This window comes from Theropithecus gelada, chromosome 5, assembly GCF_003255815.1.
Source record: "Theropithecus gelada isolate Dixy chromosome 5, Tgel_1.0, whole genome shotgun sequence".
Classification (NCBI taxonomy): domain Eukaryota; kingdom Metazoa; phylum Chordata; class Mammalia; order Primates; family Cercopithecidae; genus Theropithecus; species Theropithecus gelada.
In genome coordinates, this window is record NC_037672.1 from 156,046,743 (window position 1) to 156,067,944 (window position 21,202).

A 21,202-nucleotide genomic window follows, 5' to 3' on the forward strand; every position below is an offset into this window, starting at 1 on the left:
TTAAACCAATGCTTGGCACATGGAACAAGCTCCCAGGAGGCCAGGGAAGGAACCATATTTGTCTTATTCATTATTGGTATTCCAGGCATGGAGATCAGTACCTGGCACACAGGAAAGCACACAATAAATATTTATTGATGGAGCAGTAAGGGCTCGACGTGTTTTTAAAACAAAATGACTATGTATGTAAAATCTCCCTAATCTTGGGCATAGCTGGACTCATGGGAATTTAAAACAAATATTTTAATTCACTTTTAAAGATGACCCTAAATGTCTAACCCACATGATATATTTAGGGATGTATTAGATTTTACAGTTGGAAAGATCAAAGCTTTTTAAGTTACAAGTAGAATGGTATTAAGGCCAGAACTTGAAAAGTATTTCTGAACTTAAAACCCAGTGCTCTGTCTCTCTTCCTATCCCCTAATGATTTTCTAGATAATATGATGGTAGTAGAAACAGAACAAAGAAACTCTCATTTTTACACTTGCCTTTATGAGGCAGCATAATAGATGGCTTACTTTGATTATGGTTTGTTGACACAGTTTGGTTTAGCCTAATTGGCAGAGTGGCAGATCTTTGTCTAATTCTGTCTTCCAGGTTGTGCCTAGCACATTACTGGTGCTCAAATGTTAATAAAACAGCAACGCATGCCAAGTATCTGATGTCCTAGATGCTGAGTGGTGATATGCATTATTGACATAGGTAGATAAGTAGGTTATACATAGTGTGAAAATTAGCTTTAATTGAAGTTAAATGATAGCTTAGAAGGTGACAGCGAGTTAGTCATTTTGTTGGTGGATAAGACATACTATTATGTCTTACCTGAGGTGATTGATGTAATTCAATGTCAGAGTAGAGCACACAGAGAAAAAAGACTTGGGTTTGCAACCGGAATTCATAACTCTCGCTGTGAGATCTGGCAGAGAGGCACTCCTGTTTGGTGTAGAAGGTTCCCTCTAGCATCCCCCCTCCCCATGGGGCAAGGAGTTCCATACTCTCTGAGCACCTAGAAGCCTGGTCCTGACTGCCCTGCCATCATCTTCCAAGGCTGACCCTTGGCCAGAGGAAACACCAAGGACTGGCTTTTTTGAGAGGTGTGATATCACTTAGATGTGTAGGCTGGGTTGTCCTTTTCTTTTTCTTGAGATGGAGTCTCACTCTGTCACCCAGGCTGGAGTGCAGTGGCTTGATCTCGGCTCACTGCAAACAACCTCTGCCTCCCGGGTAAAAGCAATTTTTCTGCCTCAGCCTCCCAAGTAACTGGGACTACAGGCGCACGCCACCACGCCTGGCTAATTTTTGTATTTTAGTAGAGACAGGGTTTCCCCATATTGGCCAGGCTGGTCTTGAATTCCTGACCTCGTGATCCGCCCACCTCAGCCTCCCAAAGTATTGGGATTACAGGCATGAGCCACTGCACCCGGCTGGGTTGTCCTCTTATGTGTGAACCTTTCCATGGGATAGGATGAAGTTGAGATGGAAAGAAAAAGAGATTCCAGTTGCAGACCAGACACCAGTACTCCCTGCAGCAGTACTTCCCCAGTTAATTTGTAGCTTTTAGTATTTACGATAGAGTATATGGGTCCCCATTTGTTAGCTGGCTCCAGAACTTTCTAAAGTGAAAGGCAGGCCCGGAACTAGGAAAAGTCATGTAGCTTGTTTTAGCATCAGTTCTTCACCTGTAAATAAGAAAACACTGTCCCACTAGCCTCAGAAGATTGCAATGATGAGAATAATCTTAAATACAACTACCATTTATTGAGTATATACTGTTGTTAAACCACTATGCAAAGGCACTTTGCATGTATTATCTTGGATCTTCACAAATCTTCATGGTATGCAACTTTTTCTTTTTTTGTGATAGGGTCTTGCTCTGTCACTCAGGCTGGAGTGCCATGGTGTGATCATAGCTTACCGCAACCTCGAATTCCCCGGCTTAAGATAGCCTCCCACCTCAGCCTCCTGAGTATCTAGGACTGCAAGTGCACCCCACCATGCCCAGCTACTTTTTGTTTTTGTTTTTGTAGAGGTGGGGGGTCTTGCTATGTTGACCAGGCTGGTCTTGAACTCCTGGCCTCAAGCTATCCTCCTGGTTAAGCCTCCCAAAGTGCTGAGATTATAGAAGTAAGCCACTTTGCCTGGCCTGACTATTCAATTTTTACTCTCTTTTTATAAAACAGAAAACAGGCTCAGAGAGGTTAAGTTTCCTCTCCCAGTCTTCTCCGGCCAACCAGGGACACAAGGAAGATAATGTATGTAACAATCTCATACAAATACAAGGTAACATGAACTACTTCATGTATCCATTTAATACATATTTGTTGGCTGCCTGTCTTGTGTTGAGGATATGGCAGTAAATAAAAGGGACAAACATCCCTGACTTAGAAGCTTACATTACAGTGGAGGGATAAAACAATACATAAAATAAGTAAGTATAGACGGTTCTCAATTTATGATGGTCAAGAAGTTGACTTTTGATTTTTCCACTTTATAATGGGTTTATCAGGGTATTAAGTGCATTTCTGACTTACGATATTTGTGACTTACAGTGGTTTACCAGGATGTAACCCCATCCTAAGTGGGTGAGCACCTGTACAATATATAGTATGTTAGGTGGTAAGTAAAGCAAGGAAGATAACCAGAGTGTATGGAGTTACAGGGAAGGTGAAATTCAAACAAAGATATGACAATGGAGGAACAACATTCTATATTTTGGTTGTTGTGTGTGTGCATTTTTCTTTTTGTGTTTGTGGGTGCAAGTGGGGTGGGGAGAGGGGGAGAGATAATCCAGGCAGTAGAGGGAACAGCAGATGGAAAGGTCATGAGACTGGAATTTGCTTACTGTTTCAGAGACAGCATGGAGGCTAATGTGCTTGGGAACAGAATAGTAGGAGAAGATGTCAGAGAGATAAAGGTCCATAGGTCATTCAGGCCATGGTAAAGACTCTGGCTTTTAGCTCGAGTGGTACGGGGAGCTAAGCAGAGGAATGATTTGAGAAGAAGTGAAAAGAATTCACACTTTGGCGCTGCGTTGGAAATGAACTGTATGGCAAGCAAGGTTAGAAAGAGGGGGACCAGGTGGGTGGTTATGACAAAGTGCTGGCCAAACATGATGCTGGATTGGACCAGGGTCATGGCAGTAGAGGTGGCAGATAGAGGTTAGAGTTCAGATATGGTATTTTGGAGGTTGAGCTGACGATTTTTACGGTCACTTTTGAGGTATAACAGAAAGAAAGGAGTCAAGGAAGTCAAGGTTTTCATCCGGGCAATGAGAATAGTGTAGATGTGATTAACAGAGGATGGGGAAGGTTGTGGGTGTCTGAGACAGGAGATCTGGAGCCTGGTTTGCACATGTGAATTCTGAGATGTCTATTAGACACCAGGTGGAGATGTCAGTTATATTTTTTCACTTCATTGGGTTTGAATTCTTTTATCTGCCTCTCTTTTTTCAGAGCTGTACTGGCACTTATTCATGTTCCTTTGCTTTCAAGGTAGTGGCATATGTCATAGAGAATTTGATGTTGGGGCTCAACTAAGAGGTGAAAGAGAAACATAGAGAAGCAGTTACAGCAAGAGTAATACAAAAAGGTCTATAGACACAATTTGTAACTCAGATTCCATTTCACAAGGTTGGGCAGGGACAGTGCCTTCGCTAGGAAGTCACACAAGCTGTTTAGTGCACACAGGTGACTTAAGGAACCCCAAAATGTTAGCTGACAATCTATTCCAAGGGTTTAAACTAGATGTTGACAAACATGTTTGAAAATTTGATGAAAGTTCAATGTAGTAGCTCATACATAAAACTCATTGTCTCTATAGATATCAAAATATGAACTTATGGGGGGTGGGAGCAAACAAAAATAAATCCCTGGGACGAAAACAGCAGAGTGGTCCCCAATGCTTGGGCTGATCTTACACACCTCTGCGTGGCCAGGGCAAGGAGGGGAGGGGAGCTGAGAGAAGCAGCAGGAGCGGTGACATCTTGAAGGACCAGGTATTGTTTCTGCACCAAGTGAGTCTGGTTTGGAAATTTGAGCACCTAGAGGAGGTGGTTTGTTCTGTCCAAGGCAGAGCCAGATCTACCAATAAATGTTTCTGATTATGTCACAGAACTTGACATCCTGGTCCGTCGCTAAGGAGTGATCACCTTTAAATCTGGAGTGTTTGTTGGTCTAGGGGTGGTAGTGGGTCTGGTGTTGAAACCTCTCTGCCTAATTTCGGGGTCATTTTACTGTCTGAGGTGCCAGAGTGGGCTTGGAAAACAGGGGAGGGTGCAGCAAATTACAAATAAGCAAAATAAATCCTAAGAGGATTTATCGCCACATAAGCAACTCGCACCCAACTCTTGGGCTCCAAAAGAATGCCCAGTACAGCCCGCGTTGGTGGGCCGGTCTTCTGCCTGGGGTTAGCTTTCAGTCCCCGGGCGGCCGCGTGGCGTCAGGAGCGGGCGGGGAGCGGCGACCCGACGCGGCTGGGTCTCCTAGTAGGGCGCGTCGGGTGTGGGGAGGGGGCGCACGTGAGACAGTGGGGGGCACTGCGTGAGGAAAGCCCTGCGCTTCTCGCCAGGGCACCAGGACTTGCGCACCCTCCTCGGGTCCAGGCCGCGCGAGGGACCCGCCAGCCCGGCCGAGGGCTCCGCGATCCCCTAGCGGCCCGAGCGCTGCTCACCTGGGCGCCACCGAAGGTGCCGGTCAGACGCGAGGGCGCGGCCGGCTGGCGGGCGGGGAGCGGGGAGGCGGGACCCGGCGCGACGGGGCTGCCCCGCCCCGCGATGATGCGGCGGCCGCCGACTCGCCCCCGCGCTGTCACTCATTCCTCACCATGGTTGCAGCACAAAGCAACAAGCCCCGGAGGCCGCTTCCTCCCTGAGGAGCGGCTCCGGCGGCCGGAGAAGGCGCAGGAGGAGGAAGAGGCGGAGGAAGAGGAGGGGAATCGCCGCTTCCCAAACACTCTCTGAGGGGGCTGTGCGCGGTTCGCGGCGCTCGGCTCTTGGCCCTCGGACGCCCGCTGCCGGGAGTCCAAACCCGGGCTGTCCGTGGCCCCCCTTCCCCCTCCTCCGCCCCGCGCAGACGAGGAACAAAGTTGCCGAGAGCGACTGGGCCGGAGGGCTGCAGCCCGGGCCGGGTGCTCTGGCCGCGGCGGCGCCGGCGCCGGGGCAGCTCCGCTCCGGGCGCGCTGATGGGGGGAGGCGGCGGCGGCGGAGCCCACAGCGGCGGCCCGAGCAGCAGAGGCGGCGGCGGCGGCGGCTGGGCGGCCCGAGGGGATGCAGCAGCAGTCGGGAGGGACGGCCGAGCCCAGTAGACAGAGACCAGGAGCGGCGGCCGAGGCGATCGGGCTTCGCAGCGCCCGGACCTGAGCCAGACCCACCCGGTCCGTCCTCCCAACCGGCGGCCGAGGCACCCGAGCGCCCGAGGACTGGGGACGCGGAAGATCCAAGTGATTCTCGGAGACCCCTGGGCGGCGGCACAAACCCCTGAGAGGAGGGGGCGACCCTCAGCGCCGTGGGGGAGGAGGCTCCGCCTGCCCGCAGCCCTCCCCACTGCCACTCGTACCTCCCTAAAAATAACTCGGGCTCGCTGGGGCCAGGAGGAGCCGCCACTGTCCCCCGAGTGGAGCTGGGGAGGCGTGTCGAGCCTGGGCCGGAGGGAGCCGGCGGAGCGGCGAGGAACAGGAGGAGGAGGAGGAAGAGGAGTTCCGCCTGCGGGGCGCACCGCACGGCAGCCTAGGGGCGCCGCGACCCTCCCGGCTGCGTCCAGCGCCCCTCGCGCCTGTGCCGCGCTCCCGGCCGCCGGGCCCAGCCAAGGCGCCCCCCCGCGCGGGCCCCGCGCCGCCGATGAAATAAAGCAGACACTATTTTAAGAGAATATATTGGGTCAGGCTCTGTAGCATATTTGCGAATATCTACTTTGAGAATATCTACATAGTATGATTTTCTCTAGATATAATGCTTATATGCTTTCTATATTTTTAAAAAAGTATTATTTCTCAAAATGTTTAAAGATGCTAAATGAATCATCTGTAAAATCCATTTAATAGTGTGACATATTATTCACATTTGAATAATTTTACAAATTATTTTCATGATATATGGGACATTATGTATAGGCTGTAATTTTATAAGGAAACTATTTATAGTTCTGTCTTTCCAACAGGTAACTGTAAGAGGAGCCCTGCCTAAACTATTCAATCAGTCCTGTCTTTACTGTAAAGGATGTACTTTATCTGCCTTGGGGATAAGAGACCTATTTCCAGACGTTGCAAGTGGTCTGAAGTTATCATANGGCCGGGCTGGGGCCGCTCCGCACCCTGGCCGGCCTCCTCCCGGCCCCGCGCCGCCGCCGCCGCCGCCGCCGTCGCCGCCGCCGCGGTTTGGCTGATTAGCCGCGGGCGGGCGGGCGCAGCGCGCAGGGCGGAGGCAGCAGCGGCGCTGGGCCGGGAGGAGGCCGGCCAGGGTGCGGAGCGGCCCCAGCCCGGCCCCCAGTGGGGAGATGGCGTCCTACGTAGATAACAGCTTCCGCCAGGCGGTGATGAAGAACCCCCCTGAAAGGACCCCCCAGGTGAGAACGCGGCGGCCGCCTGCACTTGGCCGGATTTCTGCCTCGCAGGCTGCGTCTTCCCCTGTCCTCCCACCTCCTTCCTGACACAGTTCGCCCGGAGCACCCCACTTCTTGCATTAGGACCCCCAACTGCCAAAGGCATCTCACCTCCGAGTCTTTTACTCCGCCTATCCTGATTTTATTTTTCCCTCTCCTTGACATTCTGCTCCTTAACGCTCCCCTACCCATGACTGACCTTTCCCCCCCATGTGGCCCCGCCGAGAGACAGACAGAGACAGAGACAGAGACAGAGAGAGAGAGAGAGAGAGAGAGAGAGTGTGTGTGTGTGTGTGTGTGTGTGTGTGTGTGTGTGTATTCTCTAGCTTTCCTTCTCCCCGGCCGCCCTCGGTGGCCTCTGAATATCAGGGGTTGGGGTCTCATCTCCCCTCGGCCAGCGACTCTTGCTCCCTCTGACTTCAGATCCGTTCCTCCCCTTGCAAGTGACCCTTGGAGTTCAGTGGTGTTTGAAAGGTATAGGAGGAAACCTGTACGGTTGTGCTAAAGACAGATCCGTGCTGACCTTCTAGTAAAACATTGAGGTGTTTATGTGTTTACTGTTTTGCTTTTGTTTTTCGAAGGATACTGCTTTCAATTGAAGAGAAAAAAAAGTTGAATAGCTAGGTTAGTGCTTTTAGTTTAAATTGCAGACATAGCTGCAGAGCAGGCATGTTCAAATACACCCTCGGGAAGGGCACCCTGCGGATTCTTTTGGTGTTGCACAACCTTGTCAAAATTAGATAAGTTTGTTAACCTTTATACATTTGTTTACCTGCAGGCTTATTCTCTTACTTGTAGCGGCTGATAGGATTGGATTTGGTTGTCTCAAGTTTTACTGGAGAGGGGGATATTTTATGAAAATGTGGTAGCTTAATTTTCTCCCCTTTTAGTTGCTGACTGGATAATGACGCATATTCCTGAGCGTTGGGATGGTGACTACAGGAGGTCCTGCCTGCCAACCCTCTTAAGACAAATAAGCCCTCCTGATCCTTGGGACCATCAGACGTTTAGGATCTAATGCTTGAAAGTGTTGCTTCGCTTGTTAGGTGTTGGATGCCATCTGTTCAAATCCAAATGCTCTCCTTCTCTCATGTTGATTATTATTTACTGTGGGGAGAACATAATAAAATATAATCTTCCCCTGGCTGCTTTTGGACAAGCCCCAAGAATGGCACCTGGTACCGTTTTTGATTTTTCATTTTCCTTGATGGAGCTGTCACATCTGGGAGATCATGGATAGATTGCACATACTTATCAAACGTGTGGAAGATGGCTGTAATTTTACAAGAAAATTTATCTCAGTGTCTCCAGAAAGTTCCCATTTTAAAAGACTATTTTTATCCCAACAAGGAATGTCCTGCTTTGATCTTGTTCTTCTCTTCGTGTTGCACGCGCTGCCTCTCCTGTGCCTTTCTCATCTATTTGTTTTAAAATTGTCAGTTGGATCAGTCTTCTGCATCTGAAAATGCACATTCCCTGTCTCAGTGTGAAGGAAAAGCAGATTTCAGTGAGATATCTCATTTCCTTTCAAGAATATTGTTTTAAGTGCCAAGTGAAATTACGCATGCTGAGAGTATTGGAACCTACCAAGGCTGGTCAGAAAATGATGTCAGAGGCCTTTGGTGGAAATTAGAGAGGGGGGAAGCGGTGCATTTGGTTGATTAGTTAGAAGAATAACAATGACTAAAACCTACTATCAGGTTGGGAGGCGGGTCACCAAATAAGACTAGAAGAGACAAAACCTCCACTGTGACTGTGGGCCGACTGTGTCAAATAAATGAACTGTTAAACTTTCTTGTTCCCCTGCCAGTTGTGTAGAATAGAGTAAAAACTGACCCAACACAAAACTTGGCCTGCGCCAGCTACTACTAACCCCACAACATGAAAGCTTTATTGACAGTCGGAAAGCAGCACATTTGCCCCACCAGACCTTCATAGAAAAAGTAAACATAAGGAAACCTACCAAACATTTCAAACATTCCTAAGTGTCAGCCCTATTAACTTTGATGTTCGTTTGGTTATTACTACAAAACCCCATGTTTATTTGTTTTCAAGAGAAAGTTGTTCAGAATGTGAACGTTTTCCATCTTTACCTGACTGGCCAGGAGTAATCTTCTAAAAATTTGAAATTTACTCAAAAGTTATATGTATATATATATAAAAAGCTTTTGTAGAAGGTACTTTTTATGTTAAGAATGCTTTGTTAATGGAACGCTGGAAGATTTTCCATACAGCCTTGTCTTATAAATGTTTGTGAGTTAGAATTTTTAATATTAGAAAAGCAACCTTGTTAAATAAACTTGATACCATGAACAGAAGGACAGGAATTAGGAAAGTTTTGCTGTTGTGCTTCTTTCTGTTTCTGAGGATAGACTCGATAAAGGAGTTTGTGTGATTCTCGTTATAGGCAAAAGGAAAAGAATTGGGGAACATATGTAATTTTTTTTCCCCTGCTATTCAATTCTATTTGTTTTTTAAAGTCTTGCTGGCCTCATTCATTTCCCAAGCTCCGTGAAAACATAGTTTTGTATTTAGGTCAATCAGTTGCCTAGAAGTAATCCTGATGTCATTAGTGTAACCTAAGAAGTTGGCTTGAAGAGAATCTGGGGGTGGGAAGAGTACTAGGAACTTTCGTAAACTGGGAGCTTTTCATGTCCACCTGGAAAATGGAAACACATTTCGGTTATATCTTTAGAGAGGGGGAAGAGTAAGGAAAAATACCAAAAATTATCATCGAAGTTTTAGCCAGGTTATACATAGTTCAGTTTCAAGAGACTATCACTGTTTCACCTGATATTCTGAGAGGAGGAAAAAACTCTTTAATCCAATGTGTATCCCATATTGTGTGTCTGGAAACCTGGCTGAGTTCTAGTCAATGGGGCATTGTATTCTAAATAACAAACTTCCTTGAAAATAATGAGCCCTGAAAACATTCTACTGATATTTCTCAGTGCACCTCTGTTGAAAAACAGGACTCTTAAGTAATTGCTTTATTTAATTATTTGGGTTTATGTCTTTAATCACTTAAATGAGAAGCTTGGTCACCAAGGCAATTTGGTGAAGCAAAAGATTGTAAATAAATTACAAACAGCTTTTATCCCCCAAGGCTTATACAATAAAATGATTTTTCTAAACCATTTTATTAACTTGTTGAGTTCAGGCCCTTTGAAATTGCTTCTGTAGAGTGTTTAAATGCATACTGTTTTTGGTTTTTCAGGTGAAACATCTATTGCAAAATTGTTTCCTCTCTTTAAAGACCTAATGTAATGCATTTTTAGCTAGTTGTAAAAGTTACTTTTAAAAATGTTATGTGTAAAATAACCCCCACCCCATCTCCTCCTAGTTAATAATCTTACTTTTTTTTTTTTTTTTGGCTATTATAACTTTTGATGTAGTTACTAACCCATTAATGTGTTATAAAGAATACAGGACTTAATTCATTGCGAAGTCACTCAGTAGAATTCATCTTGAGTCATAATGAGAGGGCTGAAAAAAATAACTTTAGCCCAGAGAACTGTAAATTATGAAAAACGGCATGAAAGAGTATCTGACAAATATTTAACTTTCAAACCTACTGGAAGAATTGTGTCTGTTACGGTTAAATTTTCCATTTGAGTTTCTTTTTACCATTGTTTATAAGCAGACTTGTATTTGTCAGCTTATACTTTCATTGCATTTTAGCCCATTTTGGGGCTTTAGTAATATTTGTTTCTCAAGTAGTTTTTGTTCATAGAATACAACTAAATTATCTGTATGCCATTTAAAAAGCATATCTCATAAAGAAATGATTGGCCACAAGCAGTTAGATTTCATCACAATGACATTTGAATTTCTTGGTACAGAAATACATTTATAACGGAAACATGAACTTCAAACTCTGTTGGCATGTGACTTTGAACAAATGAGAACTTAAATTTATGATAAAAAAAATATTAACGTTCCTTGCAATATTGATAGAACCTTAGTTGCCTTCAAATAACCCTTTAAACATTCAGTAATTAACAGTTCCATTATTAGCTTTGCATATCTTGGCTGAGATTCAAAATGAAAATCTCTCCAACTGCAATGCTGTATGCGGATACTGGTTAATGCAGTTGCAGTCATTCCCAAATGCTGGAATTTCACAGATTTTTTTTTTTTTTTTTTTAAAGGAGAAGATGACCACCTTGGTTTTTCTCTCAAGAAGGAACATAAAATCAAAACTAGTTATGACTTCTTATTGCTATCATTTAATCTCACTGTTTTTAAGAAAGGAAGGATGCACTGTTATTCTAAATCTCAGTTTTGAAAGAAAATATTGTTTGCGTCACAAGAAAATTCACTGCAGTTTTTCATTTAAATTTTACTTTGGACCTGAAAAAAACTTATTTGGGTAGATTTTGGATGATTCAAAGAATCACAATAAGGTCTTTCTTTGGTGATATTTGATGAGATGGGGTGCTTTCAGGATGGTGTGGCCACAGACCAAGTTTGGTAAGAGAGAGAGAGAGAGAGATATTTGGAATAGGGTCTTGCTTTGTTGCCCGGGCTCACTGCAGCCTCTATCTCCCAGGCTCAAATAATCCTCCCACCTCGGCCTCTTGTCTAGCTGGGTCTACAGGTTTATGCCTCTGTGCCTGGCTAATTTAAAAATTTTTTTGTAGAGATGAGGGTCTCGCTTTGTTGCCTAGACTGGTCATGAAGTCCTGGGCAGAAGTGATCCTCCTGCTTCAGCCTCCCAAAGTGCTGGGATTACAGGTGTGAACCACTGCACCTAGTCCATTGGTGATAATTTGAAATTCAAGTAACATAAAATTGTAATGGGATATGCCTCAGATATAAATGGACTATCCAAAATAATGATATGATAACCTTCTAGAAATAAAAACTCTGATTTTGCTTGACTCATATGAAAACTTAATGAGGAAAAAAAATTACTCCTTTTTTGTAAATTTTATATGGAAGTAACTTTGGCCAGGAGTGGTGACACACATACCTGTAATCCCAGCACTTTGGGAGGCTGAGGTGGGAGGATCTCTTGAAGCCCAGGTGTTCAAGACCAGCCTGGGCATCATAGCAAGGCCCCGTTTCTATTTTAAAAAAAGGTAAATTTGATTTAGACTTAGGAGATATGGAAACCACTGAAAATTATTTGTCCTTAATAATCTGTATTTTATGGGATATTCCTTCTCTTCACTCTATTTTTGGTAACAGTTTCTTTGTCGGTAAAATGATAATAGCTTTCTGAGGTTTTGTGGATTAAGTGAAAGTACATTATTTAGTGTAATGCCTAATGTTAGTCCTCTTTATAGCATATTTTATAAAATATCTAGTATTTAACAGGCCTTGGGAATTCAAAGATGAAATGTGTGTCCCTCAAGTAACTCACTAATCTATTGTTATCTTATAAGTAGGTTGTAATTCATTAGTGCTATAACACCTATCCTATGACAGCACTGAAGAGGATATGGACTTCCTAGATGAATATGTATTGAGTTGTAGGGGAGTAAGAATTCACTTACCAGTGAACTAGCAGACATGAAGTGTATTCCAGATTGACCTACTGTCGTATGAGTAGCACACATGGTAAGACGACATGTGTAGATGTTTGTTGAGTGTGCGGGGAACAAGAGGACTGAGGAAGGGATGAGGAATGATTACTGGCGTTTAGAAGCTTATGGTTTGTGAGAGTAGGGAGGAGATCAAGAGTTCTGTTAAAGACTGGTGTTCATTTTCCTGGCTTGAGATGGTTGGGAGGCTGAATTACACAGTGGTGATGGATTAGAAATATTGCAGGAGTAGAATCTACTGGACAGGCTGGCTGAATGTGTGCACATTTTATATCTCATTATATTAAAACTATGCTTGAATTATACCAGTGCATCCTAATTATGGCACAGGATGATCATGGATATTTCATAGTTCATGGGAAAAAATCCAAGTTGTCGAATATAGTATTCTTGATTTGTAAGATTTCTCACACTATTTTTTTCACTTAAACATTAGTATCTTCTACATGTACATTCTGGGAATCTAGTTTGAAATATCTGGTTCATCATATAGTTAAACTAGTCTGGGTGCTGTGGCTCATGCCTCTATTGCAGCACTTTAGGAGGCCGAGGCAGGTGGATCACTTGAGGTCAGGAGTTCGACACCAGCCTGGCCAACATGATGAAACCCCGTCTCTACTAAAAATACAAAAAAGTTAACCGGGCGTGGTGGTGGGTGCCTGTAATCCCAGCTACTCGGGGAGACTGAGACGGGAGAATCACTTGAACCTGGGAGGCAGAGGTTGCAGTGAGCTGAGATTGCACCGTTGCACTCCAGCCTGGGTAACAAGAATGAAACTACGTCTCAAAAAAAACAAACAAAACCCAAAACACCACCGTATAGTTACACTAAATATATTTCTTACTCTGTAATGATAATGTGATTTCCAAACATTTCATCATTTGGAAGAGTTGGAGAACTTCTAAATTTAAGCAGGCAAAAATGAACTTATTTATATAAAAACTCAAAATTGACTCGTGATGGCACAATGTAATGATGGCATTGAGTCTTTGAGAACAGTTTCTTACTCCTCTATACCATTTTTTGTTTAGATAAATTAACTGATATTGGTAAATTAGGAGGAGAAGGAATTTGTAGTACATATACTTGATCTTTTGTAGCTTTATCGGAGCTAGAATATATATATATATTTATATGTATTTATGTAGTTAAAACTATGTTCAAGTGATTATATCAGTCATTGTGGGAAGAAAAATAAGTTTATTGCCACATTATTTTGACTGTTAAGATTTTTATTTTTTCAGGAAAAAAAAAAACCACCCCTGTTTTCACATGCAAAATCGCCACCACCTACTGAATTTTAAGAGGGGTGTGTTTCTTGCTATATTCAGCTGTTTCCTTTTTCCTTCCGGTCTGTGAAAGAATTTACCCTGGGTGCGGTGGTGGTGGGGTTATTGTTTTTTTTGTGGAGGGAACAGCTTGGTTCTTGAATTTTAAGTTGTCCTGGCTCCACCTCTTCTGTACTTTAATATCCATTATTTATAAGAAGTGTTTTGGGAGAGTTAGTGTCAATGACTTGAAGTGGAACTTTGTTTTGTCATTGGAACTAAACTCCTCTTCCTCTGGCTATTGTTTCTCATTGCTTTCCTTCCACAGGTTGAAAATAATGGACTGTGGAGCTTTAGAATTAAAATAAGTGAATAAAAATTTACATTTTGCTGCCATTTGCAGTTTAGTTGACAAACCGACACAGTGTAGCATCTGCCCCTTGGCACCTTTCTGTTCTGTAGCTCATGGTATTTGTTTCCACCCGACATAAAAACTAAGAAGAAAGATAGAGAACACTGAACAAGAACTAATCATTAGGTCATTCTGGGAAGGCCTGATAGTAACTTTCTTAGAAGCTAGCAATCAATGGATCTGAGAGGTTTATGGTACTATGGTGATTATCTGATTTCTCCTAAAAATTCATTCTAGATTTAAGACTCATTATTTTTTAAAATTTATTTTATTTTTTAATGACCAGTCTTAAGTGGAATCATTTTCTTTCTTAAACTTTTTAATACTACATTACCGTCATTATTTGCTTCTCAAATTGTCCCAAATTTGGCCATTGGGATTCCCTTTTATATATACAGTCATTAGACTTCCTTCTGATTTATATAGTTAAAACTGTGTTCAAGTGATTGTCAGTTATTGAATTATCTCAAATAATTGAGGTAAATATAGATTCATATACAATTGAAGGAAATAATGGGGAGAGATCCTGTGTACCCTTTACCCGGTTTCTACCATTAGTAATAGCTTATAAAACTGTAGTGTAATATCACAATCAGGATATTGACATCAGTGCAATCAAGAAACAAAGCAATTCCAGCACTGCAAATGGGTCTTGTTGGACTTTATAGCCACAGTCACTTCCCCACCCCACCTCTGGGGATCACTGATCTGTTCCATTTCTATAACTTTGTCATTTCAAAAATGTTATTAATTGGAATCGTGTAGTATGGTCTTTGGAGATTGGCTTCCCTCCCCCTGCGCAGCATCATTAAGGCTCATTACCTTTTGGTTAAAATGAATTTCTGTTGTTGTTAGTGAATAGTTTGGCCTTGTGCTTCTAAAATACCAGTAATGTCTGAGGATTGGGGGGTTGGTGGTAAAAGGTAAATGGGTTTAATAGTGACAATGAAGAGAAAGTTTTGTGATAATGTGTATAAATATAGAGCAAAGAGCATAAGGTCTTGGGTGAGCAAGAGTTGTGATAGCATACTACATTTGGGAGATTTTGATATATGTATTTCATTTTCGTATTTTTTTTGGTCATAATGGAAGTAGTAAGGTTAGCCTTAGCCTTCATATTCTCCAATTGAAATTTAAAAAATAAATCAGAAGAAAGTCTAATGACTGTATATACAAAAGGGAGTCCCAATGGCCAAAATTGGGACAATTTGAGAAGCAAATAATGGCAGTAACGGCGTATTACCCCTAGGGAAGAAAATATCCATGAGCCCATACTGATATAAGTAAGTAATTGAATAAAAAGCAGGAGAAGAGACAGCTCTTTGTTACGGTAGAATTCTAATTAGAAAATGAAGGAATGATGGAAATCGAAAATCACCAGCAGGCAAACACCACAGTAGCAGTTGCTACAGGCAAGAATCATCAATGGATGCCAAAATTAGTGGGTGAAGGTATGATGAAAAATATCATCATAGATCATATCATTGGGATATTTGCATAGTCTCAAAATATCTCCCCCACACAATTAATTAACTGTAAAGGAAAAAATCAATACTTAATAGTGAAGAAAACTGCTGACATCAAATTAACCAGATCATCAAAGTAATAAGTAATAATAATAGTAATAAGACATGTCAACATCATGTGTCTCCTGATATAATGTACTGAGAAAGAGACATCTCTGGTATTCTTAACTAAAAATCAACCTAAGTGGAGCAAATATGAGACAGACTCAAATTTAAGGACATTCTACAGAATAACTGGCCAGTACTCCCCGAAAGTATTGAGGGTGTGGAAGATGAAGAAATGCCCAAGAACTACCATACATTGGAAGAAACTAAGGAAATGTGATAACCAAATGCAGTGTAGGATTCTGGAATTGATCCTGGACAAGAACAACAACAAAAAAACATTATTAGGATGACTGATGAAATTGAAATATTTCGATAATTTTACCACAATTATTGTAGATGCTAAATTATAGGAAGCTGGGTAAACAGGGGATCTTTGACCTGTTTTTTAAATAACCTTTTTTACTCTAAAATTATTTTAAAATTCAAAGTTAAAAAAGGGAAGCATAGCTTTTGAAGTATTTTTTTGTGATCCTGAAAAGGGGATGCCAAATTATTACTTTTTAAAAAATCTTTTAGGCTGAGCATGTTGGCTCACTCCTGTAATCCCCGTGCTTCGGGAGACTGAGGCGGGTGGATCACCTGAAGTTGGGAGTTCGAGATGAGCCTGGCCAAAATGGCGAAACCCCTTCTCTACTAAAAATACAAAAAATTAGCCGGGCCTGGTGGTGCATGCTTGTAATTCCAGCTACTTGGGAGGCTGAGGCCAGAGAATGACTTGAACCCAGGAGGTGGAGGTTGCAGTGGGCCGAGATTGCACCATTGCCCTCCAGCCTGGGTGACAGAGTGAGACTCTGTCTCAAAAAAAAAAAAAAAAAGCAAAAAGAATCTTTTTTTCCTGTTTGATAATTTACTCTTAATGAAGAGCCTAGTACCTTTTAAGTGAGTATTTTGTATGTATTGGACCACTAGTAAAATGGTTGAGGCAGTATATATATTAGTTGGAGAAACTTGAAAGCACACACACACATAATAGCTAATAAATAAATGGATGAAAAGAGATAAAATAGGTTTATTTATTTTATTTTATTTATTTTTGCAACAGGATCTCACTGTGTCACCCAGGCTGGAGTGCAGTGACATGATCATGGCTCACTGCAGCCTTGTCCTGGGCTCAAGGATCCTCCCACCTTAGGCTCCTGAGTAGCTGGGACTGCAGGCATGCACCATCATACCTAGCTAATTTTTTTTTTTTTTTTTTTTGAGATGGAGTCTCGCTCTGTTGCCCAGGCTTGAGTGCAGTGGCGCAATCTCAGCTCACTCCCAACAACCTCCGCCTGCTGGGTTCAAGTGATTCTCCTGCCTCAGCCTCCTGAGTAGCTGGGATCACAGGTGCACACCACCATGCCCAGCTAATTTTTGTTATTTTTAGTAGAGACAGGGTTTCACCATGTTGGTCAGGCTGATCTCGAACTCCTGACCTCGTGATCTGCCCACGTCATCCTCTCAAAGTGCTGGGATTACAGGCGTGAGCCACTGTGCCCGGCCCTAATTTTTGAATTTTTTAAGATCTGGGTGTTGCTATGTAGCCCAGGCTGGTCTTGAACTTCTGGGCTCAAGTGATCTTCCCCTCTTGGCCTCCCAAAGTGCTGGCATTATAGGTGTGAGCCACCTTGCTTGGCCAGAATTTTAACAATTTATTCACCTTTATTCCTACCTGAATTTTGTTGATATTCCCAAGACGGAGTGTATTTTATCAGTGTTTAATGTTTTGTGATTCTGAATTTAAGTAAATTAGAATATTTGGTATAAGAAAAATTGTAGGAAATAGAATATTCCATGTATGTTAAGCAAAATAGAAAAATTGTGGTAGTAAAGAAGTCAATCCCAGTGACATTTAAATTGTGAATTCCCTCTTCCCCATTTTTTTCTTTCCTGTGACCTTAAAAATTCTTTAAATTGTTACTTTTGGTAGGAGTGAGGGGGTCGAAGGGGAGGGAAGGGAATGAATGGAAGGGGTGTGTTTAAAAAGTCTGGTCAGAGGCACTGTTACAGCTATGGATAATAGTGTTATCTAACCTGAGTATATTGAATACTTTCATCTAGATGTCTTAAAAGGACTTTAGTAGGATATAAAAAGAAAAGGAATTTTAAAAATCAAATTAAGGCAAACGGTCTCTACACATTTTCCCCCTCATATGTATGCCTTTACATTTAGGTTATGAAGTCAGCCCCCCTCCCCAATCGCATGAATTAGCCAACTGTCTTTCCTTTTTTTATTTTTTGGTGGTAAATACCAGAGAATGAATGCTGTTTTTAATGTTACAGATTTTTTTCATAACTGAAATTGGTGTTAAAAGATTGAATTAAAAAATATGAGACCTAACATTTTAGATAATTGTAAATATAATGTAAACAGGAAGGTATTTACTATTTTTAATAATAAAGACATAAATCCCTTGTTTTCTGTATTTTAAGAAACTTTTGCTGGTATTTGATGTTTTAAATAATAAGTTGCATTTGAGGGCACAAATGAAAAAGAAAAGAGCAGGCCAGGTTTTGAAGTAACTAGTTGTATAAAATAAAATGAAAAATGTGTAAACATACAGGTGTGGACTAAACCTATTTGACATTTATCCATTTCTTCATAGAGAAACTATTTGAATTCTGCAAGGCAAAAAGTTTCTGATTTTTTTTTCCTCTGAGCTACTTCATGCATTCTTACAAAGTCCATTTCCTTTTAAACGCAGTCAAGGCCGGGCGCAGTGGCTCAAGCCTGTAATCCCAGCACTTTGGGAGGCTGAGACGGGCGGATCATGAGGTCAGGAGATGGAGACCATCCTGGCTAATGCGGTGAAACCCTGTCTCTACTAAAAAATACAAAGAAACTAGCTGGGCGAGGTGGCTGGCGCCTGTAGTCCCGCCTACTTGGGAGGCTGAGGCAGGAGAATGGCCTAAACCCGGGAGGCGGAGCTTGCAATGAGCTGAGATCTGTCCACTGCATTCCAGCCTGGGCGACAGAGCGAGACTCCGTCTCACAAAAAAAAAAAAAAAAAAAAAAAAAACCCAAAAAACGCAGTCAAATGTATTAGGGAATATTTGGTCAAATTGTTAAAAGTATTTCTTTGCTACCTGACTTCAAAGTATTCTGCAAAGATACAGTAACCAAAACAGCATGGCACTGGTACAAAAACAGACACATAGACCAGTGGAACAGAATAGTGATCTCAGAAATAAGACCACACGTCTACAACATCTGATCTTTGACAAACCTGACACAAAAACAAGCAGTGGGGAGAGGATTCCCTATTAATAAATGGTGCTGGGAAAACTGGCTAGCTATATGCAGAAAATGGAAACTGGACCCCTTCCTTACACCTTATACAGAAATTAACTCAAGATAGATAAAGACTTAAATGTAAAACCCACAACTATAAAAACCCAGAAGAAAATCTAGGCAGTACCATTCAGGACATAGGCACGGGCAAAGATTTTATGATGAAAACATCAAAAGTAATTGCAGCAAAAGCAGCAGTTGACAAATGGGATCTAATTAAACTAAAGAGCATCTGTACAGCAAAAGAAACTATCATCGAAGTGAGCAGACAACCTACAGAATGGGAGAAAATTTTTGCAATCTACCCATCTGACAAAGGCCTAATATTCACAGTCTACAAGGAACTTAAACAAATTTAGAAGAAAAAAACAATCCCATCAAAAAGTGGGCAGAGGACATGAACAGACACTTCTCAAAAGAAGACATTCATTGCAGCCAACAAGCATGGAAAAAAAGCTCAATATCACTGATCAGTAGATAAATGCAAATCAAAACCACAGTGAGATACCATCTCACGCCAGTCAGATGGCAGTTATTGAAAAGTCAGGAAACAACAGATGCTGGTGAGGCTCTGGAGAAATAGGAATGCTTTTGTGGAAGATGGTGTGGGTGATTCCTCAAAGACCTAGAACCAGAAATATCATTTGACCCAGCAATACCATTACTGGGTATATACCCAAAGGAATGTAAATCATTCTGTTATAAAGATACATGGAAGCATATGTTCATTGCAGCACTATTCACAATAGCAAAGACATGGAATCAACCCAAATGTCCATCACTGATAGACTGGAAAAGAAAATGTGGTACATGTACACCATGGAATACTCGGCAGGCTGTGAGATCATGTCCTTTGCAGGGACATGGATGGAGCTGGAAGCCATTATCCTCAGTAAACTAACACAGGAACAGAAAACCAAACACTGCATGTTCTCATTTATAAGTGGGAAGCTGAACAATGAGAACACATGGACACAGGGAGGGGATAACACACACTGGGGTCTGTCAGTGTTAGGGGAGGGAGAGCATCAGGAAAAACAGCTAATGCATGCTGGGCTTAATAACTAGGTGATGGATTAATAGGTGCAGCAAACCACCATGGCACACTTTTACCTATAACAAGCCTGCACATTCTGCACATATATCCTGGAGCTTAAAATAACAAAAGTATTTAAGTTGTATTTTTTAGTTACTGTATTGAAAAATGGCTTCATCAAATTTATGCATTTCTGAATGACTAGAAATGAGTTTTAAAAACTCGTGAGTTTAGTCAGGAGATCGAGACCATCCTGGCTAACATGGTGAAACACCGTCTCTACTAAAAATACACCATCTCTACTAAAAATACAAAAAATTAGCCAGGCGTGGTGGCGGGCGCCTGTAGTCCCAGCTACTTGGGAGGCTGAGGCAGGAGAATGGCGTGAACCTGGGAGGCGGAGCTTGCAGTGAGCTGAGATCGTGCCACTGCACAATCAGAGTGAGACTCCGTCTCAAAAAAAAAAAAAAAAGTGAGTTAAAAAAATTGAAATATAGTATCATAGAATGCCAATAATTGAAATAAGGAAGAATTTGATAGCATTTCTGTGTTTCTAATCTTCATTCATATCTGATCCCCATCCTGTTTTTGTGTAGCTGTGAGAGATTGAAGAGCAAGCTTTAGGGCAAGCATTTTCTATGTGTCTGTTGCTTGGGTTTGGGATACCACAAGCTTCATTTGCAATGAGTGTGCTGAGAGACCCAAAAGTTCTTTATTCCCATATGTGAACCTCCCAACCTAATCGTCACCTGATACTTAAGTTGGAATGGGTGAGAATTCCTATCTTGATTCTGTTTTCTCTCGTGTGGTTTAAATCTACATCCCATAGTTAGAGAAAACTCTGTGGGAGGCAACATGCTAAAATCATTTCATTTTAAATGTCCTTGTTCCTACTTTACATATTCTGCAATGGGTGGGTTTTTTTTTTTTTTTTTGTAGTTATAAGTTCATATCTTTAATTTTAATTGTATTCATAGAATACTTGTTTAGAGTTTACTGTATTTCCTTCATATAACCTAGTGGTTATAATCTTGGGCTCTGGTGTCAAACAAACTGCTTTGTGGCCTTGGGCAGGTTACTTCACCTTAGTCTGAGGCTTTTTGGATTTCACAGCCTTAAAATTTCACAGCACTGGGCATTGACATTTGTTCGTCACCTATTTATTATACCAAGTAAGCATGGTTAAAATACACATAAACTTGCTATCCACTAGCCTCATTTAAGAAAGGATATTTTACTGTCATAAAAATAGGAAGGTCATAGTTTCAGAATAAACAAATATAGCTTTGTTTTGCTATATTCTGGGTTTTTTTCAAGGATTGATGAAATTTTCACCATGGGTGGGTATTGTAATATTACCAATCTCCTATAATTGTGAATATTAATACATTAATACAGGGGTACCCAACCCCTGGACCACAGACTGATAGCA

The 21,202-nt window shown here is 42.0% G+C and overlaps 1 protein-coding gene across 1 annotated transcript in view; it reads left to right on the forward strand.

The window, feature by feature from the left end:
- Window positions 1-6,422: 6,422 nt before the first annotated feature.
- RAPGEF2 (Rap guanine nucleotide exchange factor 2) overlaps window positions 6,423-21,202 on the forward strand; it is a 260,165-nt gene continuing 245,385 nt past the window's right edge. Inside the window, exon 1 of the mRNA XM_025385707.1 lies at window positions 6,423-6,560. Within this exon, the coding sequence (XP_025241492.1) occupies window positions 6,492-6,560 (69 nt within the window). The 5' untranslated portion in view covers window positions 6,423-6,491. The remainder of the gene's footprint in view (window positions 6,561-21,202) is intronic.